General features: G+C 50.6%; 1 protein-coding gene across 2 annotated transcripts; it reads right to left on the bottom strand.

Moving 5' to 3' along the window:
* Positions 1-2,531: 2,531 nt before the first annotated feature.
* RFX5 (regulatory factor X5) lies at positions 2,532-10,252 on the bottom strand. Of its 2 annotated transcripts, none has more exons than XM_069768490.1 (10): positions 10,121-10,252; positions 8,296-8,430; positions 7,708-7,741; positions 7,555-7,637; positions 7,328-7,447; positions 7,130-7,246; positions 4,709-4,790; positions 4,428-4,626; positions 4,230-4,333; positions 2,532-4,070 (listed from the first exon to the last, which is right to left on the bottom strand). In XM_069768490.1, exons 2-10 carry the CDS (start codon positions 8,409-8,411, stop codon positions 3,195-3,197), a joined length of 1,731 nt encoding a protein of 576 aa, XP_069624591.1. In that variant the 5' UTR covers positions 8,412-8,430; positions 10,121-10,252; the 3' UTR covers positions 2,532-3,194. The 2 variants fall into 2 exon arrangements, with proteins under 2 accessions (XP_069624591.1, XP_069624600.1); XM_069768499.1 differs by lacking the exon at positions 10,121-10,252 and adding an exon at positions 8,852-10,113.
* Positions 10,253-24,847: the final 14,595 nt, after the last annotated feature.

Raw genomic sequence — 24,847 nt, 5'->3', positions numbered from 1 at the left:
AGGGTTCACATGGACGAACAGAGTGACGGAGGAATCTCCACCGCAGTTATTGCTGGTCTAACTACAGGACATGTACATGATAGTAGCCCACATAGAGGAACTGAGTGGAGGAATCTTCACCGCTGATATTGAAGGTATCACTGCAAGACGAGTGCATGATAGGGGTTCACATAGAGGAACAGTGACGGAGGAATCTGCACCGCGGTTATTGCTGGTCCCACTGCAGGGCGCGTACATGATAGGGACTGTCAGGAAATAGGAAGAAGCTCTGATTACTGCAATTACATTTACATATAAAGTGCTCTCAGCTGCAGTTTCCTGTGCCTGCCAGCAGAAGGCTGGAATCCTAAACCCCTCATTTCCCCCCTCCCTCAAAAATTTTTACGGCTTTGAGCTGCGAAAGCAGGTCTCCCTACACTCCTCATTCCCCCCTCCCACCTGGTACTGGCTAAAACTGGTACAGAAAGCAGGGGATTCTATTGTTCTTATAAGGTTATATATATTGGTACCGATCAGGGCTAGAGATATAAGGATTATATATTCCAGATGTCCATCGAGATATCTATAACTCCCTGAAATCGCTAGAAGCTAAACCCGAGTGTAAGGAGCGGGTTTCTCTGCAAGCGGGTCAGGTAACTACGCCGTGTTTACACTTAAAAGAATCCCCCGACGTGGTGCAGGACGTGGTGCACCTCCTGATCATTGTGTCGTCAGTATACGAGGTTCATACAGCGAGCCATGTCAAAAAATGGTTTGTCTTAACTCTAAGAGGAGTGCATTTCATGACTCAGCCCACTCAGTGATGTGAAGAGAAGGTATATCTTAACCCTGCTGAGTTGTGAGTGGGTCTTTTGTCCAGGGTCTAGCTGCTATACAGAGGTGTGATATGCATCTAGATGTGGCCCCTGAGCACATAGGCAGTCAGGAGATGAAATGATCTAAACGAAATGTAAGTGTTCTCTTCAACTTTAATCCCATTTTATTTGTAATTGTACTGTACATACGACACTTGTCTTCTTTATAATATCTTTTTATATCTCTGTAAACACTGCCTACCTTTTTTTGGAGTAAAATATAAAATTACTAGCTTTGTCTCTCCCTGCTCTATAATGAACCGTCACGTCCTCTGAAGTGAATTACGCTACTAATGTGGGTTGGCTCCAGACTCGTTAATAATTAAGAAATCAGAGCTGATGGCAGCGGATTTGTCCTGTGCGCTTGGGAGTCTTTGTAGCGACTGGCAGCGTAGATAATTATTGTTCCTGCCTGAGTGGGAGTAGTTATATCGCCTCGCAGCAGTGTGCCCATTAGCCAGTACAAAGAAAGGCAGCCTTTCTGGCAACAAATCCTAGGTGCGGTACTCGGTCTGACCTGAGGGTAAGGGAACTGGGATATAGATAAATCCCCTTCAAAAAGAACCAAGGGCAACCAAACAACCCTGGTTCTTGACAAATTGGTGTGTGGTGAGGATGATAAAGGTATCCTCCCCGTGAACTGTGATAGGGGCTCACATAGGGGAAATGAGTGGAGGAATTTGCACCGTAGCCATCGTTGGTCTTGCTTCAGGACATTTACATGATAGGGGCTCACGTAAAGGAACTGAGTGACAGAGGAATCTGCACTGCAGTTATTGCTGGTCTCACTTCAGGACATGTACATGACAGGGGCTCACAAAGAGGAACCGAGTGACGGAGGATTCTGCACCGTAGTTTATTGTCTATCCCTCTGCAGGATGTATACATGATAGGGGCTCACACAGAGGTACTGAGTGATGGAGGAACCTGCACTGCTGTTATTGCTGGTTTCACTTCAGGACGTGTACATGATAAGAGCTCACATAGAGGAACTGAATGATGGAGGAATCTGCACCGCGGACATTGAAGGTCTCACTGCAAGATGAGTACATGATAGGGGCTCAAATACAGGAAACAAGTGACAGAGAAATCTGCACCGTGGTGTGAGGTTCCAAGGGGAGAAGTACTAGAAAACAGATATGTTTCTCCCCGTTTCATTTCATATGTATCACGGTATTGATTGTGAATCTGTTAATTTCACTGTAATCCGCTCCTGGTTTTCTTTAGTGATCAGCCTGAAAGGACTGGTGCTTCCCTTCCACACATTCAATCCAGCTTTTGACTCCTGACTGATTCAGCTGATATAATCAGGAACTGCTGGGATCTCAGTCTCTCATCTGCTGGTCTGGGAAGCTGACACAGTAAGGTTGCACAAACTTCTTTCTTGTTGTGTAGGTTTATTTTGCAGTTAGTATTTTGTTGTTAGTTAGTGGCCAGACGGCCTTAGACATTTTATTTCATGTTTGGCACGTGTAACATTGTACGGCAAATGTGTACAATAAATACACCTGACACATACCTGTGTGGAACTCGCTAGCCTGCTATTGTTCGCTGTGACTCCATAGCCACCTGCTTGGGCCAAAGCAGAGATCCCTGATGAGCTATATCTCCACAGTGGTTATTGGTGGTCTCACTGCAGGACATGTACATAACAGGGGCTAACATAGAGGAACTAAGTGACAGAGGAATCTGCACCGCGTTTATTGCTGGTCTCACTGCAGGACATGTACATAATAGGGGCTCACAGAGGAACCGAGTGATGGAGGAATCTGCACCACTGGTCTCACTGCTGGATGCATACATGACAGATGCTGAAATAAAGGAAGAGTGACGGAGGAATCTGCACCGCAGACTTCACTGGTCTCACTGCAGGATGTGTACATTATAGGGTCTCACATAAAGGAACAGAGTGACGGAGGAATCTGTACCGTGGCCATCACTGTAGACTCCTGAGTTTTCCATCATACTAACACATTGCACACCTGCTACATACATTTCTGAAAAACAGTCCTGTATGTGGGATTGTTTCTGCAAACCAGTTCTGTATATCTGAAAGTACGATAAAAAAGGAGTTTCTGAATCCTTATCCCACGGTCACAGCACATAACCCTGTATTACCATGCTTTACATTGCAGCTCTCACCACTCCAGGGTGAGCAGTAAAATGAACAGACGCTGAAGCGGTTTATAAGAAATCTGGTATTAGCCAATCTGTGATTATCACATGAAATAGATGAGCGGACGCTGGTTGGGTGGTATATACATGTATATGATGACTGTATGGCTGTATTCCCAGTGACAGTTCTGTGCAGCGTGTGATATAGGAATGCCAAACTACACCTCATTTGGCCAGTCCTACACTGGAAGTCTCATCTTGCTCCAGCTTTAGGCTGTCCCCCGGCCGTGCCGTCCACTGAGACAGGCTCTGCCGGCCGTCCTGGATGACACTGACCTGGTTAGGCACAGTCTCGGGTACTATCTTTGTGTCATCTCCAACTGCAGCATCCAATATGTCTACCATTCTGTGAGATACTGTCAGCTGGTTGTCAGTTCCAGTAATGGTGGTTCTGTCTTGTGCTAGTGGTCTGGGTAACACTGAAGGGTTGAAGGACCCCCTGTCACTGTTCCTCCTTTGCCCAGAGGTGTTGCTGTCTGTGATGACCTTCTTTGGAGCCATACTTGCTTGTGAAGGTGATTTGACAGGAACACCCTGTGAGGCGTCCATCTTTCTTGGACGGCCCCGTTTTCTCTTGGACTGTCCTTCTTCTGTAGATGCAGCCATGCGCCTGGATACTTTACTGTCGGCCATGCTGCCCGCAAAGTCTTTGCTGCCATTCTGGTTAGTTTTGCTGAGAGTGTGAGATTCCAGATTACTCATATCGGGTAATATCATGCTGATGACCGGCGGGGTCACCGGCTGCGATACCAGGCCAGTCCCATTCATTCCAGTCACTTTTAGGGGCATCCCGTGGGTAAAGGGCAGAGGGGACACTTTTAATTGTCCAGGAATAATATTAGGTGCCAGGACTGGTGGGTTAAATCGGACAGGGGGGCTGGAGCTTAAATACTTCTCTTCTGTTGGAAGTCGAGGTAAGAGGACAGGGAGACGGGCCACCAAGGCATCAACTTGTGGGCTGTTGGCCGGCTTCTGAGGTTCTGTCGGCCGTTTCTTCACCTGTGACGGACTCCCAGGATGGGCTATTGTGGTTTTCTTGTTCTGAGAGATAAAAAAAAACACATGGAAAAATCGGCACAAAATCAGCAGCAATGATAACTGGAGAAATTGATGTCCAACTGGGTAGCCAGAGCCAAATCCAGCCATCTAGTGCAAGTAGCCAAGCGGTCAGTGCCCAACTGCAGGCAGACAGGAAAATACCTTAGTGGTGGCTTCTGCTCCGCTGTCAGGAGACCCCGGCCTCTTACTTCCTGCAGCCTCTGGTAGCGGTTTCTGGACTTTCTGCCCGCTGCTCTGGGAATTTTCTGCTCCAAAGACAAAGACACCATCACTGAGATGTCTGAAAATCTTAAGCACAAAATCCAAACCAATTGGGGGGGTGGGAGGCCGTGCAATTACCTGAAAGAACCATGGAGAGGACAAGCTCGGCGTTGGCGCTGCGGGGGTTAATGATGTGCTGCTGAATTAGAAACTGGGCAACCTCCACCACATTGTTGAAGGATCTCTTCAAGATCTTCTCGGCCCAGTTACAGATCAGGGCGCAGGAGGCGTTAATCACATCATTGTTGTAGGACTGGACCAGGTCGGTCAGCTCTGACTGCGGAGAAGCACACGCGGGTATACACATTATATACTGGTGAAACAGGAGACGCGGGAGGAGGTGGGTGAGGGCAACTTACACTTTCTGTCATCTTCAGGTCCAAGCTGGGTAAGGGTGGCATGCTGACCATGCTCTTCCTCCGCAGACCGCTGTAGCAATACGTTCATGTGGCTAAGGACACAGACATGATCCTTCCCTGCCCCCATCCACATGATCCTTCCCTGCCCCCAGCCACACATGATCCTTCCCTGCCCCCAGCCACACATGATCCTTCCCTGCCCCCGCCCTCACATGTGCATGATCCTTCCCTGCCCCCGCCCTCACAGGTGCATGATCCTTCCCTGCCCCCGCCCTCACAGGCACATGATCCTTCCCTGCCCCCACCCTCACAGGCGCATGATCCTTCCCTGCCCCCACCCACATCCTTCCCTGCCCCCACTCACAGACGCATGATCCTTCCTTCCCCCACCCACAGACGCATGATCCTTCCCTGCCCCACCCACAGACGCATGGTCCTTCCCTGCCCCACGCATGATCCTTCCCTGCCCCCACCCAGACGCATGATCCTTCCCTGCCCCCACCCACAAACGCATGATCCTTCCCTGCCCCCACCCACAAACGCATGATCCTTCCCTGCCCCCACCCAGACGCATGATCCTTCCCTGCCCCCACCCACAAACGCATGATCCTTCCCTGCCCCCACCCACAAACGCATGATCCTTCCCTGCCGCACCAGACGCATGATCCCTCCCTGCCCCCACCCACAAATGCATGATCCTTCCCTGCCCCCACCCACAGACGCATGATCCTTCCCTGCCCCCACCCAGACGCATGATCATTCCCTGCCCCCACCCAGACGCATGATCATGCCCTGCCCCAACCCAGACGCATGATCCTTCCCTGCCCCAACCCAGACGCATGATCCTTCCCTGCCCCACCCACAGACGCATGATCCTTCCCTGCCCCACCCACAGACGCATGATCCTTCCCTGCCCCACCCACAGACGCATGATCCTTCCCTACCCCACCCACAGACGCATGATCCTTCCCTGCTCCCACCCAAACGCATGATCCGTCCCTGCCCCACCCACAGACACATGATCCTTCCCTGCCCCACCTACACAGATGCAAGATCCTTTCCTTCCCCCACCCAGACGCATGATCCTTCCCTGCCCCCACCCACAAATGCATGATCCTTCCCTGCCCCCACCCACAGACGCATGATCCTTCCCTGCCCCCACCCAGACGCATGATCATTCCCTGCCTCCACCCAGACGCATGATCCTTCCCTGCCCCCACCCACAGATGCATGATCCTTCCCTACCCCACCCACAGACGCATGATCCTTCCCTGCTCCCACCCAAACGCTTGATCCGTCCCTGCCCCACCCAGACACATGATCCTTCCCTGCCCCACCTACACAGATGCATGATCCTTTCCTTCCCCCACCCACAGACGCATGATCCTTCCCTGCCCCCATCCAAACGCATGATCCGTCCCTGCCCCACCCAGACGCATGATCCTTCCCTGCCCCACCCAGACGCATGATCCTTCCCTGCCCCACCCAGACGCATGATCCTTCCCTGCCCCACCCACAGACGCATGATCCTTCCCTGCCCCCACCCACAAATGCATGATCCTTCCCTGCCCCCACCCACAAACGCATGATCCTTCCCTGCCCCCACCCACAAACGCATGATCCTTCCCTGCCCCCACCCAGACGCATAATCCTTCCCTGCCTCCACCCAGACGCATGATCATTCCCTGCCCTCACCCAGACGCATGATCCTTCCCTGCCCCCACCCAGACGCATGATCCTTCCCTGCCCCCACCCAGACGCATGATCCTTCCCTGCCCCCATTCAGACGCATGATCCATCCCTGTCTAAGACGCATGATCCTTCCCTGCCCAACCCAGACGCATGATCCTTCCCTGCCCCCATCAAGACGCATGATCCTTCCCTGCCCCCATCAAGACGCATGATCCTTCCCTGCCCCACCCACAAACGCATGATCCTTCCCTGCCCCACCCACAGACGCATGATCCTTCCCTGCCCCACCCACAGACGCATGATCCTTCCCTGCCCCCACCCACAGATGCATGATCCTTCCCTACCCCACCCACAGACGCATGATCCTTCCCTGCCCCCACCCAGACGCATGATCCTTCCCTGCCCCCATCCAAACGCATGATCCGTCCCTGCCCCACCCACAGACACATGATCCTTCCCTGCCCCATCCACACAGATGCATCATCCTTCCCTTCCCCCACCCAGACGCATGATCCTTCCCTGCCCCCATCCAAACGCATGATCCGTCCCTGCCCCACCCAGACGCATGATCCTTCCCTGCCCCACCCACAGACGCATGATCCTTCCCTAACCCACCCACAGACGCATGATCCTTCCCTGCCCCCACCCACACAGACGCATGATCCTTCTCTGCCCCCACCCTTACAGAACCATTCTACATCCCATATTAAATTCCTAGTAGACGGATATTTGGACTGTCCTCTTCCTCCCAGCCTCCTGGCCTTGATATTAGGGAATATCTCTCGAATGATCTTCCCAAAGTTGGCCACGCTGAGTGGTCTCCCGCACAGGTTGTCACAGTAGCGTCTACACAAAAGGCACAACAAAGTTGTATGAGGTGGAGATGGTTGTGAAGGAGGGTCAGGGGGCAGCTGGTGCCATACCCACTTGTAGGCATCATACACGTCCTGCTTGGGCAGGCAGGTGTCCGTGTGCTCCTCCAGGTGGTTGCGGATCCATGTGCAAGCATGCATATGTTCTGCTGTGGTCACAGAGCTCACGTCAAGGCTGCGCAGACACAGAAAGGCCATTACTGACACTATCAGTACAAGCCACAAGCTGCAGTGCAACTATTGTGCTCCCCACACCCTCTAGCCTGGGGTCCCAGCTGGTACCTTTTCTCTGGGCCGCTGGGTCCCGGCGGCAGCTGCAGGTACAGATAGAGCTTGTCATAATCCGTCAGCTTCTGAACGTCTCCCTGTAGGAGAGAAGCACAGAGAGGGTCAGTCACTGCCCCCCAGAGACAAGATGGCACTCCGCCTACGTACCAGGATACTGTCCACTTTATTCTGAACCGATTTCCTGCAGTAAGAAAAGAAAGCGACAGTCACCCGACGGCAAAAAACAGGCATCCATTATAAGTAATCCGACTGCCTATTCGTTGTCCCGCCAGCCTGCGGACCACTAAGGCTATGTGCACACGTTCAGGTTTTTTCGCGGTAAAAACGCTATAAAAACTCATTAAAAATGCATACATTATGCATCCTATCATTTAGAATGCATTCTGCATGTTTTGTGCACATGATGCGTTTTTTTCCGCAAAAAAACGCATCGCGGTAAAAAAAGCAGCATGTTCATTAATTTTGCGGATTTTCTGCGTTTTTCCCCACTATTCTATGAATTTGGGAAAAAAAGCATAAAAAAAACGCACCAAAAACACGTCAAAAACGCGTTAAAAATCGCATGTGGATTTCTGGCAGAAATGTCCGGTTTTTGTCAGGAAAATTTCTGCAAGAAATCCTGACGTGTGCACATACCCTCAGTGGTTTCGGCCGCACTCAGCCTGCAGCTGTAGAATCAGCTCTGGGGGCCGGACCCACAGCGCACCCTGCACTAGTCATGTGGAAGCTGCTCACGAGATGCGGTCGCGCAGTTTCTGCAGGAGATTGCTGGGCTCAGTCTCCTCCGGGGCGTCTCCAGCAGTCAGTCCTCTTTTCTTCGAGAGGTTTTCATACAGCACGTCCTCGGCCATTCCCTCCTGTGTGCAAGACCTGCGGACACAGAGACAACAACCTCAATCATCTACAGGCGTGCTCATGTGCAGAAAATATCGCAGATCTTTCATTTATGACATGGTCAAATAAACATCTGCAACTAGTCTGCTGCATGCGAGTCACTGGGACTCCCCACAGCCACTGGAAAACATCACAGCCACCACGACACCCCAATGCCATCGGGACACCCCACACCACCAGAAAGCATTACAGCCACAGTAACACCCCACACCACCAAAAATCATCACAGGCACCAGAAAACATCACAGCTAACGGGACACCCCACAGCCACCATCACAACCTGCACCTTCACAGGGACACCCCAGAGCCATCAGGATACCCTACAGTCACTGGGAAACCCCACAGCCACCACCACAATCTTCACCTTCACCAGGACACCCCACAGTCATCGGCATACCTGCTCCTTGAATATGTTCACCCCTCAGCCCCTGATGTGGGGAGGAGGAGAACTGAATATAACTTTGGATCCGGACTTGGGGTGGTCTATTCCTCCCATGGCCCCCAATGTGAAGTATCTATTCCTCTCAGCCATCCAGTGTGGGGGTTGTATTCTCTCCTCGGCCCATGGTGTGAGGGACTATATCCCCCTCGGTCCCCAGTGTGTATGTTGGGGCTATTCTCCCTTCAGACTCCGGTAAGTGGGGGCTGTCCCCTCGGACCCCGGCGAGGAGGGGTCTATTCTCCCCTCGGACCCCGGCGAGGAGGGGTCTATTCTCCCCTCGGACCCCGGCGAGGAGGGGTCTATTCTCCCCTCGGCCCCCAATGAGGGGGGTCTATTCTCCCCTCGGCCCCCAATGAGGGGGGTCTACTCTCCCCTCGGCCCCCGATGAGGGGGGTCTATTCTCCCCTCGGCCCCCAATGAGGAGGGTCTACTCTCCCCTCGGCCTCCGATGAGGGGGGGTCTATTCTCCCCTTGGCCCCCGGGGAGGGGGGGGGTCTATTCTCCCCTTGGCCCCCGGGGAGGGGGGGGGTCTATTCTCCCCTTGGCCCCCGGGGAGGACAGGGGGTCTATTCTCCCCTTGGCCCCCGGGGAGGGGGGGGGGGGTCTATTCTCCCCTCGGCCCCCAATGAGGGGGGTCTACTCTCCCCTCGGCCTCTGATGAGGGGGGGTCTATTCTCCCCTTGGCCCCCGGGGAGGGGTCTATTCTCCCCTTGGCCCCCGGGGAGGGGGGGGTCTATTCTCCCCTTGGCCCCCGGGGAGGTGGGGGGTCTATTCTCCCCTCGGCCCCCGGGGAGGTGGGGGGTCTATTCTCCCCTCGGCCCCCGGGGAGGGGGGTCTACTCTCCCCTCGGCCTCTGATGAGGGGGGGTCTATTCTCCCCTTGGCCCCCGGGGAGGGGTCTATTCTCCCCTTGGCCCCCGGGGAGGGGGGGTCTATTCTCCCCTCGGCCCCCGGTGAGGGAGGAGTCTGTTCTTCCTTCGTCCCCATATGGGTGCTTTTCTCCCAGTATCTACCCCTCTAGGCTTTGGGCGGGGTAATATTAAGCGATGACCTCATCCTCAGCTATTTCCTCCACGTGCCCACTCGTGACAAGACAACCGCCAATCGCGATGTGATAGTTTGAGCTGGCGGACATGGGAGCATCGCTCGCCCGTGTGACATAGAACTGGGGACCGGGACATAGTGACCCCACGGACACAAGAGAAAATCCCGGGAATCAACCTACCGCCGCCACGGGAGCCTCCGCCGAATCTTTTTTTCTGATTGGCTGACGCCACCGCTTCTCTTCTCCCAGGATAAAAATACTATTGGTTCCCGTGACAAAACTCACCAAGAAACTAAAAAGCCGAGGGTTTTCATTGGATGACTGTCCGACTTCTGCTTAGTAACAGTAATTTGATTGGCTTTACTGTTAGGCGCGCAAAAAGGGTGTAGTTTGTGTCAAAACATTCAAGACTAGTTGAGGCGTAATATAGTAACGAAACCACGCCCCTGAGAAAGGCGTGGTCTCATGGAAATTACTAACCAATAAGAAACGTTATGTGCCCGGAGCCTGCTGGTGCTTGTAGTACCTGAGCATTCACAGTACTAGCTCTTGCGTCACGTGGCGGTTCTACAACTGGTGGCGGAAATGAGACCACGTCGGTCCGAGGCTCTAACAGTAGTGGCACTATAGGGGGTGCTGTGGTCACGCTGGCTGTTATCCTCTATAGGGGGCGCTGTGGTCACATTGGGTGTTATCCTCTATAGGGGGTGCTGTGGTCACATTGGGTGTTATCCTCTATAGGGGGTGCTGTGGTCACATTGGGTGTTATCCTCTATAGGGGGCGCTGTGGTCACATTGGGTGTTATCCTCTATAGGGGGCGCTGTGGTCACACGGGCTGTTATCCTCTATAGGGGGCGCTGTGGTCACACGGGCTGTTATCCTCTATAGGGGGCGCTGTGGTCACACGGGCTGTTATCCTCTATAGGGGGCGCTGTGGTCACACGGGCTGTTATCCTCTATAGGGGGCGCTGTGGTCACGCAGGCTGTTATCCTCTATAGGGGGCGCTGTGGTCACATTGGGTGTTATCCTCTATAGGGGGCGCTGTGGTCACATTGGGTGTTATCCTCTATAGGGGGCGCTGTGGTCACATTGGGTGTTATCCTCTATAGGGGGTGCTGTGGTCACATTGGGTGTTATCCTCTATAGGGGGCGCTGTGGTCACATTGGGTGTTATCCTCTATAGGGGGCGCTGTGGTCACACGGGCTGTTATCCTCTATAGGGGGCGCTGTGGTCACACGGGCTGTTATCCTCTATAGGGGGCGCTGTGGTCACACGGGCTATTATCCTCTATAGGGGGCGCTGTGGTCACGCGGGCTGTTAGCCTCTATAGGGGGCGCTGTGGTCACATTGGGTGTTATCCTCTATAGGGGGCGCTGTGGTCACATTGGGTGTTATCCTCTATAGGGGGCGCTGTGGTCACATTGGGTGTTATCCTCTATAGGGGGCGCTGTGGTCACATTGGGTGTTATCCTCTATAGGGGGCGCTGTGGTCACGCGGGCTGTTATCCTCTATAAGGGGCGCTGTGGTCACGCGGGCTGTTATCCTCTATAGGGGGCGCTGTGGTCACGCTGGCTGTTATCCTCTATAGGGGGCGCTGTGGTCACACGGGCTGTTATTCTCTATAGGGGGGCGCTGTGGTCACATTGGGTGTTATCCTCTATAGGGGGCGCTGTGGTCACATTGGGTGTTATCCTCTATAGGGGGCGCTGTGGTCACATTGGGTGTTATCCTCTATAGGGGGCGCTGTGGTCACGCGGGCTGTTATCCTCTATAAGGGGCGCTGTGGTCACACGGGCTGTTATCCTCTATAGGGGGCGCTGTGGTCACGCTGGCTGTTATCCTCTATAGGGGGCGCTGTGGTCACACGGGCTGTTATCCTCTATAGGGGGCGCTGTGGTCACATTGGGTGTTATCCTCTATAGGGGGCGCTGTGGTCACATTGGGTGTTATCCTCTATAGGGGGCGCTGTGGTCACATTGGGTGTTATCCTCTATAGGGTGCGCTGTGGTCACATTCGGTGTTATCCTCTATAGGGGGCGCTGTGGTCACGCGGGCTGTTATCCTCTATAAGGGGCGCTGTGGTCACACGGGCTGTTATCCTCTATAGGGGGCGCTGTGGTCACACGGGCTGTTATCCTCTATAGGGGGCGCTGTGGTCACATTGGGTGTTATCCTCTATAGGGGGCGCTGTGGTCACACGGGCTGTTATCCTCTATAGGGGGCGCTGTGGTCACATTGGGTGTTATCCTCTATAGGGGGCGCTGTGGTCACATTGGGTGTTATCCTCTATAGGGGGCGCTGTGGTCACATTGGGTGTTATCCTCTATAGGGGGCACTGTGGTCACATTGGGTGTTATCCTCTATAGGGGGCGCTGTGGTCACATTGGGTGTTATCCTCTATAGGGGGCGCTGTGGTCACATTGGGTGTTATCCTCTATAGGGGGTGCTGTGGTCACATAGGGTGTTATCCTCTATAGGGGGCGCTGTGGTCACATTGGGTGTTATCCTCTATAGGGGGCGCTGTGGTCACACGGGCTGTTATCCTCTATAGGGGGCGCTGTGGTCACATTTGGGTGTTATCCTCTTTAGGGGGCGCTGTGGTCACATTGGGTGTTATCCTCTATAGGGGGCGCTGTGGTCACATTGGGTGTTATCCTCTATAGAGGGCGCTGTGGTCACATTGGGTGTTATCCTCTATAGGGGGCGCTGTGGTCACACGGGCTGTTATCCTCTATAGGGGGTGCTGTGGTCACATGGGGAGTTATATATAGGGGCGCTGTGGTCACATGGGGCGTTATCCTCTATAGGGGCACCGTGGTTACATGGGACGTTATATATAGGGTGCACTGTGATCACATGGGGCGTTATCCTCTATAGGGGCGCTGTGATCACATGGGGCATTATATATAGGGTGCACTGTGATCACATGGGGCGTTATCCTCTATAGGGGCGCTGTGGTCACATTGGGTGTTATCCTCTATAGGGGGCGCTGTGGTCACGCGGGCTGTTATCCTCTATAAGGGGCGCTGTGGTCACGGGCTGTTATCCTCTATAGGGGGCGCTGTGGTCACATTGGGTGTTATCCTCTATAGGGGGCGCTGTGGTCACACGGGCTGTTATCCTCTATAGGGGGCGCTGTGGTCACATTGGGTGTTATCCTCTATAGGGGGCGCTGTGGTCACATTGGGTGTTATCCTCTATAGGGGGCGCTGTGGTCACATTGGGTGTTATCCTCTATAGGGGGTGCTGTGGTCACATTGGGTGTTATCCTCTATAGGGGCGCTGTGATCACATGGGGCGTTATATATAGGGTGCACTGTGATCACATGGGGCGTTATCCTCTATAGGGGCGCTGTGGTCACATGGGGCGTTATCCTCTATAGGGGCACTATGGTCACAGGGCATTATATATAGGGTGCACTGTGATCACATGGGGTGTTATCCTCTATAGGGGCGCTGTGATCACATGGGGCGTTATATATAGGGTGCACAGTGATCACATGGGGCGTTATCCTCTATAGGGGCGCTATGGTCACATGGGGCGTTATATATAGGGTGCACTGTGATCACATTGGGTGTTATGCTCTATAGGGGCGCTGTGGCCACATGGGGCATTATTCTATATAGAGTGCACTGTGGTCACATGGGGCATTATCCTCTATAGGGGTGACGTGGTCACATGGGGCATTATTATATATAGGGTGCACTGTGATCACATGGGGTGTTATCCTCTATAGGAGCGCTGTGGTCACATGGGGCGTTATATATAGGGTGCACTGTGATCACATGGGGTGTTATCCTCTATAGGAGCGCTGTGGCCACATGGGGCGTTATTCTATATAGGGTACACTGTGGTCACATGGGGCGTTATCTTCTATAGGGGCGCTCTGGTCACATGGGGCGTTATTCTATAAAGGGTGCACTGTGGTCACATGGGGCGTTATCCTCTATAGGGATGCTGTGGTCACATGGGGCGTTATCCTCTATAGAGGCACTGTGATCACATGGGATGTTATCCTCTATAGAAGGCGCTGTGGTCACATGGGGCATTATTCGATATAGGGTGCACTGTGGTCACATGAGGCGTTATCCTCAATAGGGGGCGCTATGGTCACATGGGGTGTTATCCTCTATATGGGGCACTGTGGTCACATGAGGTGTTATCCTCTATGGGACGCTGTGGTCACATGGGGCGTTATTCTATATAGGGTGCACTGTGGTCACATGGGGCGTTATCCTCTATAGGGACGCTGTGGTCACATGGGGCGTTTTCCTCTATAGAGGCACTGTGATCACATGAGGTGTTATCCTCTTTAGGGGCACTGTGGTCACATGGGGTGTTATTCTATATAGGGTGCACTGTAGTCACAATGGGCATTATCCTCTATAGGTGTACTGTGATCACATGGGGTGTTATCCTCTATAGAGGGCTCTGTGATCACAGGTGGTGTTATCCTCTATAGGGGGCGCTGTGGTCACATAGGGCATTATTCTATATAGGGGCGCTATGGTCACATGGGGAGTTATCCTCTATAGGGGCGCTGTGGTCACGTGGGGCTTTATTCTATATAGGGTGCACTGTGGTCACATGGGGCGTTATCCTCTATAGGGGTGCTGTGATCACATGGGGAGTTATCCTCTATAGGGGCGCTGTGGTCACGTGGGGCTCTATTCTATATAGGGTGCACTGTGATCACATTGGGTGTTATGCTCTATAGGGGCGCTGTGGCCACATGGGGCCTTATTCTATATAGGGTGCACTGTGATCACATGGGGTGTTATCCTCTATAGGGGCGCTGTGATCACATGGGGCGTTATATATAGGGTGCACTGTGATCACATGGAGTGTTATCCTCTATAGGAGCGCTGTGGCCACATGGAGCGTTATTCTATATAGGGTAAACTGTGGTCACATGGGGCGTTATCTTCTATAGGGGCGCTCTGGTCACATGGGGCGTTATCCTCTATAGCGGCACTGTGATCACATGGGATGTTATCCTCTATAGAGGGCGCTGTGGTCACATGGGGTGTTGTTCTGTATAGGGTACACTGTAGTCACAATAGTCGTTATCCTCTATAGAGGCACTGTGATCACATGGGATGTTATCCTCTATAGAGGGCGCTGTGGTCATATGGGTCATTATTCTATATAGGTTGCACTGTGGTCACATGAGGTGTTATCCTCTATGGGGCGCTGTGGTTACATGGGGCGTTATTCTATATAGGGTGCACTGTTGTCACATTGGGCGTTTTCCTCTATAGGGGCACTGTGGTCACATGGGGTGTTATTCTATATACAGTCATGGCCAAAAGTATTAACACCCCTGCAATTCTGTCAGATAATACTCAGTTTCTTCCTGAAAATGATTGCAATCACAAATTCTTTGGTGATTATTATCTTCATTTAATTTGTCTTAAATGAAAAAAACACAAAAGAGAATGAAGCAAAAAGCAAAACATTGATCATTTCACACAAAACTCCAAAAATAGGCCAGACAAAAGTATTGGCACCCTCAGCCTAATACTTGGTTGCATAACCTTTAGCCAAAATAACTGCGACCAACCGCTTCCGGTAACCATCTATGAGTTTCTTACAATGCTCTGCTGGAATTTTAGACCATTCTTCTTTGGCAAACTGCTCCAGGTCCCTGATATTTGAAGGGTGCCTTCTCCAAACTGCCATTTTTAGATCTCTCCACAGGTGTTCTATGGGATTCAGGTCTGGACTCATTGCTGGCCACCTTAGAAGTCTCCAGTGCTTTCTCTCAAACCATTTCTAGTGCTTTTCGAAGTGTGTTTTGGGTCATTGTCCTGCTGGAAGACCCATGACCTCTGAGGGAGACCCAGCTTTCTCACACTGGGCCCTACATTATGCTGCAAAATTTGTTGGTAGTCTTCAGACTTCATAATGCCATGCACACGGTCAAGCAGTCCAGTGCCAGAGGCAGCAAAGCAACCCCAAAACATCAGGGAACCTCCGCCATGTTTGACTGTAGGGACTGTGTTCTTTTCTTTGAATGCCTCTTTTTTTTTCTCCTGTAAACTCTATGTTGATACCTTTGCCCAAAAAGCTCTACTTTTGTCTCATCTGACCAGAGAACATTCTTCCAAAACGTTTTAGGCTTTTTCAGGTAAGTATTGGCAAACTCCAGCCTGGCTTTTTTATGTCTTGGGGTAAGAAGTGGGGTCTTCCTGGGTCTCCTACCATACAGTCCCTTTTCATTCAGACGCCGACGGATAGTACGGGTTGACACTTTTGTACCCTCGGACTGCAGGGCAGCTTGAACTTGTTTGGATGTTAGTCGAGGTTCTTTATTCAACATCCGCACAATCTTGCGTTGAAATCTCTTGTGAATTTTTCTTTTCCGTCCACATCTAGGGAGGTTAGCCACAGTGCCATGGGCTTTAAACTTCTTGAGGACATTGCGCACGGTAGACACAGGAACATTCAGGTCTTTGGAGATGGACTTGTAGCCTTGAGATTGCTCATGCTTCCTCACAATTTGGTTTCTCAAGTCCTCAGACAGTTCTTTGATCTTCTTTCTTTTCTCCATGTTCAATGTGGTACACACAAGGACACAGGACAGAGGTTGAGTCAGCTTTAATCCATGTCAACTGTCTGCAAGTGTGATTTAGTTAGTGCCAACACCTGTTAGGTGCTACAGGTAAGTTACAGGTGCTGTTAATTACACAAATTAGGGAAGCATCACGTGATTTTTCGAACGGTGCCAATACTTTTGTCCACCCCCTTTTTTATGTTTGGTGTGGAATTATATCCAATTTGGCTTTAGGACAATTCTTTTTGTGTTTTTTCATTTAAGACAAATTAAATGAAGATAATAATACCAAAGAATTTGTGATTGCAATCATTTTCAGGAAGAAACTGAGTATTATCTGACAGAATTGCAGGGATGTTAATACTTTTGGCCATGACTGTAGGGTGCACTGTAGTCACAATGGGCATTATCCTCTATACGGGCGCTGTGGTCACGTGGGGCTTTATTCTATATAGGGTGCACTGTGGTCACATGAGGCGTTATGCTCTATAGGGGCGCTGTGGTCACATGGCCATTGTTCTATATAGGGTGAAATGTGGTCACATGGGGCATTATTCTATATAGGGTGCACTGTGGTCACATGGGGCGTTATCCTCTATAGAGGCGCTCTGGTCACTTGGGGCATTATTCTATATAGGGTGCACTGTGGTTACATGGGTGTGTTATCGTCTATAGGGTTGCTGTGGTCACATGGGGCCTTATCCTCTATAGGGGCGCTGTGATCACATGGGGTGTTATCCTCTATAGAGGGTGCTATGATCACATGGGGTGTTATCCTCTATAGGGGGTGCTGTGGTCACATGGGGGGTTATCCTCTATAGGTGGTGCTGTGGTCACATGGTGCTATCTTCAATAGAGGGCGCTGTGGTCACATAGGGTTATTTCTTGTATAGAGGGCGCTGTGGTCACATTGGGCGTTATCTTCTATATAGGGTGCTGTGGTGAAATAGAGAAAAAAAGGGGAAGGATCCAGCGATGGACGGGGGAGACTAAAAAGTAACTTTTATTATAATGTTAATGTGAATACTTTTCTGCCCAATGATGACAAAAGTATTCTAGGAGTGATACCTTTATTGGCTAACCAGAAAATAGTATGTTTGCAAGCTTTCAGTACACAGTGTCTCCTTCTTCAGACTTATTACAAATAGATTAATAAGAAACAAGCACAACATTTAAAGAATACTACAGTGGGACATTTGTTCAGGGGGTGGGAAGTGTGATGAGTCCATAGGTAAGCCAAGGAAATCAAATTAGGTATTTTCTTACAAATGGAGAGGCAGTGGGAATAATGTTCTTTGTTATCTGGAGTCTGTCTGGTCGAGGTGTGAATTGTATCCATGTAGTGTCTCATAAATCCACGTGTTAAATTGAGTCCTAGTGTCAACGAATTAAACATCTTTTAGTAGTGATGAGTGAACGTGCTCGCCACTACTAGTTACTCGTCCGAGTATCACTGTACTCAGCAAGCACCGAGCTTTTCCGGGATTATTCGGCGGTAACTGGTGTCTCCACCCAGCATTTTTGGCGGACTTTAGAGACCCAATCACGCTGCAGGGATTGTCTGCCAGGCCATGAAACGCCGCAGCCATCTTTGCTGTGGTTGTGCAGTGATTGGCTTGGCCGCACAGCATCATCCCGAGTATAAGAGACCTGGCGCTGCCCTGCTTGCCGCATTCTGCTCCGGATTCACTGAGAGTAGGGAGAGCTGCTGCCGAGATAGGGTCAGAATCGTGGTTTTTATAGTTAGTGTAGGTCTGCAACTGTTAAATCCACAACTCCTGAGAAACCAACAGTCCTTTTTAGGGCTAATTCGTGGGTCCTGATATTGCAGCGCTAGGTAGGCAGGGCACAGCATATCCACATCAGTGCAAGGCCTGCAGGCACTGTATGTGCGTCCATTGCTCCCACTGCATCCTTCCCAAAGCTCCATAACTGCCTGCTGCTGCAGCTTCTTTACTATATACCTAGTTGCAATTTTTTTTTCCCCAAAAAAATACAGTCTGTTCTGTCAGACAGAGGCCTGTTTAAAAATCATAGTTTTTCAGGCATGAGTAGCATAGTTGTGTGTGCTAGCCTTGTTCTACTATTTTTTTTGTGTTTTAAATTCACTTTAGGCCTCATAGATCTGCGTGCTCCAAGTTTTGCATTGTAGGCCGGTGTACCATTTTTTTTGCTGTCTGTTACTCTAATTATATACAACACTATTTAGCATAAAAAATATAAAAAGGCACATATTTGCCAGTGTGTTATTTCCGTGAGAGCCCTCATATATCTGCGTGCTCCAAGTTTGGGCATTGTAGGCCGGTATACCCCTTTTTTTCTGTCTGTTACTCTACTTATATACAGAACTATTTTGCATAAATTAACTTCACAAAAAAAGCCCCCCAAAATTGAATACAGTCTGTTATGTCAGGCTGAGGTCTGCCTGCTGTTTGGGTTTGAAAAATCATAGATTTTCAGGCATGCTGATCAGATATTATTTTGCTACTAATAAATATATTTTTGTTGAGCATTGAAATAGTGCAGTACTCCATTTTAAATGGGCAAGGCAAGGGACGGGGAAGTGGACGTGATGATGATGGTGCATGCAGAGGACGAGGCTGTGGCCAAGGTGAAAGTGGGCAACAACAAAGACCCACATCTTCTCGCTCGACCTTCCTGTCCCAGTTTCTAGGGGACCGCAGCACACCACTATTGAATCGAGAGCAGTGTGAAACGGTTGATGGTTGGATATCGGATAATGCTTCTGGATCGCCCCCACATAAGGGCAATGGGGTACTCGGTACCGGGTCCTTCAGTTCCCTCAGCGAGGATGTCACGGTGGCCCGACCCAGACCGTGGCCCTATGAGGGGCGCCCAATAAAAGGCAGAGTTTGTACATAATGGTAGTGTTCATGACGCCACCTGTGGTATTCGGTCAGGGTGACCGACGCTGCTTGGGGGTCCGCTGGGGTGATGGAATGGCAGCTAGATGGTATACCTTCCCACAGGTGAAGTATATCCTCATGGCTTCCCAGAAGTGTAGATGGTGATGGTGGATGATGTAAGGCACGGCAAATAACGAGGACACAATAGGTGCAGTCTCTTTACCTTTACTGAAGGCTTCAGCATCCACAGTCCAGAGCGCCGGATGACAGGGTAGGCAGGGTCCAGCCGGTCTGATGGCAATTCCAGAGTCCCATTATCCAGGTGGAAATCAGTAGCCTTCCCCTTGCGCACAGTAACGTAGTAGGTCCTTACTTGCATTAGCTACCATAAGGTCCTCACTCTTGTTACTTCTCTCTCTCTCTGTCCCCCAGATGGATAGGACATACCTGTATGACGGTGGTGGCCTGAGGCTATTTTATAGGGACCCTAGTGACGCCCCTGCTCCACGATTGCCACCGTGTCTGCTTAGGTGTTCAGATCGGACAGCCAACTTGGAATGAACTGCCCTGCCGGTCTCTAAAGTAAAGCGTAGAGTCTATTACTCCCTCGGTATTCCGGCCACCGGATTTGCGCTTCAGATGGAGGCAGCCTGCTTCTAGCTGGTCTCCCACTGATGTTTCACTCCTGTTGCTATGACTTCTGTGCTCACTCACTACAGCACACTTCCTTTCATGTCCTTTCTTAGGAGGCTGCCGCATGGGTTGCAGGCGCAGCTCCGTGTCCTTCTTTCCTTACTGAGCCGCTGATGTTCTTCCTTCTCCCTCTGTCTACCTGACAGGAATTCCCTGGGCCGAGCCCGGTCTGCTTCTCCTTCCTCTCCCGACTCTTTGACTGACTATCTCCTTCTCCCTCCAGTCAGCTTCTGTCTCTCTTCCTAACCAACCCACCAGTTTTACCCTATGTGAGGAGTGGCCTAGTGAATAGAACCCTTAGCCCCCCTGGTGGACCGGCGTGTGAAGTGTGTGTGTGGCTGTGATAACTGGCAGGGTGAACTCCTTCGGTGCCATCAGATGCAACATCGCTCCCCCTGGTGGAAGAACGACATTACTGCAACGACCAGGACTCTGGGGCGCTGCACTTCCAGTCACTTAGCCACAACCACCATGTCTTCCACAAGGTCAAGTCTGAGTAGCCGTGAGTGTGGCCCGGATATTCCTCACCCTGATCCTCATTCCTCCCACCATGTCGAGTGCCCTGAGACAACTGATCCTGCACTTGGACACTCTGAAGAGCTGTTCAGTTTTCCATTTCAAGTTTCAGAACTCTCAGCCGGTCAACTTGAAGTGGCAACAGATGAGATCGCATGTAGAGATGCCCAAAGCTTTGACCAGCCCCGGTCACGCGAAGGCGATAGTGGGAAAGTGTCAGAAGAGGTGGAGGATGATGAGACACAATTGCCAGAAAGTCAGGAGGAGGAGCAGGGTGCGGATGTGGAAGACGAGGTGGTGGATGACTATGTGACTGACCCAACTTGGCAGGAGGACATGCAGAGCGAGGGCAGCAGCACACATGGGGAAGGAGGCATATCACCCCAACAGGCAGGAAGAAGCAGTGTGGTGGCCACAGACAGAAGGTTCCGCATAACACCAACATGACGGAAGTTGCCATTCCAACTGTTAGATCTTTCCGAGTCTGGTTATTTTTTAAAGACTCTGCTGATAACCCCAAACAGGCCATTTGCAGCACCTGCCATGCCCGCATCATCAGGGGTAGCAAAACAACCAGCCTGACCACCACCAGCATGACCAGGCACATGGCAGCAAAGCACCCGACTTTGTGGGCCGAACCCCAGGCTCCAGGACCACTGCCTGCAGGTCACACCACTGCTTCTTCCACTGTTTTGCGTAGAAGCTAATCCCCAGTACACCGTGCATGTGAAGATGCCTCTAGGCCTGCACCTGTTGTTGCCCACAGTCAAGCAGCACCATTATCAAGCCCGTCCACGTCCTTGTCCCAGCACAGCCTTCAGTTGTTTATACCTCAGTCATTGGAACCCAAGAGGAAATACCCAGCCAACGCCCCACAGGCCACAGTACTAAATTCTAACATTTCTCTTCTGCTTGCGCTAAAAATGCTGCCTTTTAGGCTCGTTGAGACGGAAGCTTTCCACAACCTGATGCCAGCGGCCGTCCCAAGGTACTCGGTCCCCAGTTGCCACTATTTCTCCAGGTGTGCCGTACCCGCATCACACCAGCATGTGTCACACAACATTATCCATGCCCTCAACAATGCTGTTACAGGGAAAGTCCACCTAACCACGGACACAAGGACAAGTGCTTGTGGGCAGGGACGGTACATCTCACTGACGGCACACTGGGTTAACATAGTGGAAGCTGGGACCCAGTCGGACCTTGTGATGGAACACATCCTCCCCACGCCGAGGATTGCTGGCCCTACGTCGATCGGGGTTGCCCCCACAGTCTACAGCTCCTGCACCTCCTCCTTTTCATCCTCCATCTCTGAAATCAACACATCAGTCAGAAGCTGGAAGCACTGCAGCAGTGCCTCAGCCAAGCGGCAACAGGCTGTGCTGAAGCTAATCTGCATAGGTGACAAACCTCACAATGCAGAAGAGTTGTGGACAGCGCTGAAAGAGCAGTCAGATGTTTGGATGACACCACTGAACCTACAGCCAGGCATGGTTGTGTGTGACAATGGCCGTAACCTGGTGGCAGCTCTGAGGCAAGGTGACCTCACACATGTACCTTGCTTGGCCCATGTACAACGCTTTCTGAAAAGCCATGGTTCAACGCTTTCTGAAAAGCTACCTGGAGCTGCTGGATCTGCTAGTGAAAGCTTAAGCCGCCCTTGCTGTGCTTCAGCAGCGTTTGCAGCTTCCAGCTCACTGGCTGGTGTGTGATGTCCCCACGCGCTGGAACTCTACGCTGCATATGTTGGAAAGGATTTGTGAGCAGAAGATGGCAGTTATTGACTACCAACATCAACAAGGCCGTCGATATTCAGTTCAGACTCCACACATAAGACCTGAGGAGTGGACATGGATGTCTGACATATGTACCATCCTCCAAAACTTTGAGGACTGTACCAAGATGATGAGCGGCGATGATGCCATAATTAGCATCACCATCCTTCTCAGCATTCTAAAAACCTCATTGCTCACAATTAAAGAGGATGCATTGCAGGCAAAGCACAAGGATATGGAGCAAGGAATCATACAGGGGGATTACACTCAGCCCAGCCTCATGTCTTCTCAATGTGGATTGGTAGTCATTGAGGAGGAGGAAGAACGAGCTACTTTCATGCACTATAGATGGTACTGCAAACACAGCTGTCTGTTCAGCGGGGATGGCCTGAAGACAGGGAGGAGGTGGAGGAGGACAGCATGGTCTGTCATCCTGTTGGTGAGGACACGGAAGTCTTTCCTGTTAGCAGTCTGGCACGCATGGCTGACTTTATGTTGCGCTGCGTTTCACATGGCCCTCGCATTATAAAAATTTTGGGTGACACTCATTACTTTTTGGTGACACTTGTAGACTCACGCTACAAGAAGAACTTTCAATCTCTTCTACCAGAGGCAGAGAGGTGTACTAAAATGTTGCAGTACCAGAGGGCCCTTGTAGCGGAATTACTTAGAAAATTCCCATGTGAGAACGCTGGCAGCAGACGTCAGAGTTTGTTGTACAAACAAGGAGTCCAAGCAAGAGAGACAGAAGTACAATCCAACTCAGGCTGGGGAACAATGGCAAAGTTTTGGGACAGCTTTCTCAGACCCTCCCATTGTAACGACACAGAGCCAAGGGGTGCTGTCACAAGAAGTGCAATGTTTGGGAAGATGTGAGGGATTACCTTGCAGATCGTACAAACGTCCTCCGTGATTCCTCTGTTCCTTTTAGTTGTTGGGTATCCAAGCTGGACACGTGGCATGAACTGGCTCTCTATGTCTTGGAGGTCCTGACCTGCCCTGCTGCTAGCGTTTTGTCAGAGCGGGTTTTTAGTGCAGCTGGTGGAATTATAACAGATATGCGCATCCGCCTGCCAACTGAAAATGCTGACAGGCTGACTCTTATAAAAATGAATAAGTGCTGGATTGGGAAAGACTTCTGTACACCACCAAGTGAAAACAGCGAAGCATAACCTCAAATACATTCTCTCTTTTGGGGAGGTGTATTCTCATGCACCTCTTCACAACCACACATGGGTATACGCTTCCAGATTTGGTCTGTTTGTTGTTACTCTCCTCCTTATCATCCTCATCATCCAGAACCACTAGATGACCAGGGTGAACATGCTCTGTACTGTTATAGGCCGGTGAATTTTGGACATGGGGGCTGTGATGGCACTATTTTATTTAGTAAAGCAAGGACCCCCACATTGGGGAATTGGGCATGACATTACATTGGACCTACTTCTTAACTCTCCAAAAAGAAGAAAAAAAACGGTTTGCACTCACCAAGTCCAATAAAAGTCTTGTCTTTATTAGGACATGTGTGATACAGACAGGGAGAACATGTAACCAAACATCCTTCGGTTACATGTTCTCCCTGTCTGTATCGCACATGTCCTAATAAAGACAAGACTGTTTTATCGGGCTTGGTGAGTGCAAACCATTTTTTTTCTTCTTTTTGGATTGTCGTGTACTTTTCGGTGTTGCACCCAAAGTGCCCAGGTGTTGAGGTGATTTAAATGCTGGAGCAGCAGTATGAGGCACGCTGATAGATGAGCACAATAAGCAGCAGTGCGAGTATGACCTTTTAATTTTTTTCTGGACATTACTAGTTCTTAACTCCGTTTCCTACAATGTCTCTTCCTTATCTCCGACGACATGACCTGGGTGAACGTGTTCTGTACTTTTATAGACCCCAGAATTTTGAGCAAGGGGGGCTGTGATGGCAATACTATATTTTTAAAAAGGTACCCCCCATTGGTGAAACCACATCCTTGTTGGCAAAGACTTCATAACAATTGTGTACCCTAAAGAGCTCACTTGAAAAGCTCCTTTTTGTGTTGCCTGGTTGCTCACATTGGACACAATACACTTCATATAAATTAAATTTGATAAAGCAATGCTGTTAGTTTGGCTCAGTAGTTCATTACAAATATTTCTTTGTCGACTAAATTAATTTCTCTCCTTGAGAGCCATAACTTTGGCTGCCTCAAATGTACAAATAGCGAATATACAAATGGCAATTTGGAATCAAGATTAAAATACTGTATACCGAATGCATTCAGACAATCACATAGCTGCATTTCTTGTAAAACATTTACAGATGTGACAGACAATGATCATATTGAGAAATGTTTCTTTATTCACTTCACAAACAGTTCTAAGCCTCTATATGTTTGCTGTTTATCATTGTAAAACATTAAGGTTTGCTGAAACTCTGCCTGTGGTGGTTTAACCTAAATCCTTTTGGCTTTTATATTCTAGGGATTTATGGCCCCTCATCTGATGACTCC

The sequence above is a fragment of the Ranitomeya imitator genome, chromosome 1 (genome assembly GCF_032444005.1).
Source record: "Ranitomeya imitator isolate aRanImi1 chromosome 1, aRanImi1.pri, whole genome shotgun sequence".
NCBI classification, from domain to species: domain Eukaryota; kingdom Metazoa; phylum Chordata; class Amphibia; order Anura; family Dendrobatidae; genus Ranitomeya; species Ranitomeya imitator.
Note: the sequence above shows the minus strand (reverse complement) of the source record. Positions and strands in the feature narration are given on the sequence as shown.

What these genes read in the sequence shown, in the direction of transcription:
- RFX5 (XM_069768490.1), bottom strand. Translation starts at nt 8,411, where the DNA reads ATGGCCGAGGACGTGCTGTATGAAAACCTCTCGAAGAAAAGAGGACTG. An exon ending in AAACTGCGCGACCGCATCTC is followed by an intron (nt 7,742 to 8,295) that starts GTGAGCAGCTTC and finishes TTCTTACTGCAG; the next exon opens with GAAATCGGTTCAGAATAAAG. An exon ending in CCTCTCCATGGTTCTTTCAG is followed by an intron (nt 4,334 to 4,427) that starts GTAATTGCACGG and finishes TCTTTGGAGCAG; the next exon opens with AAAATTCCCAGAGCAGCGGG.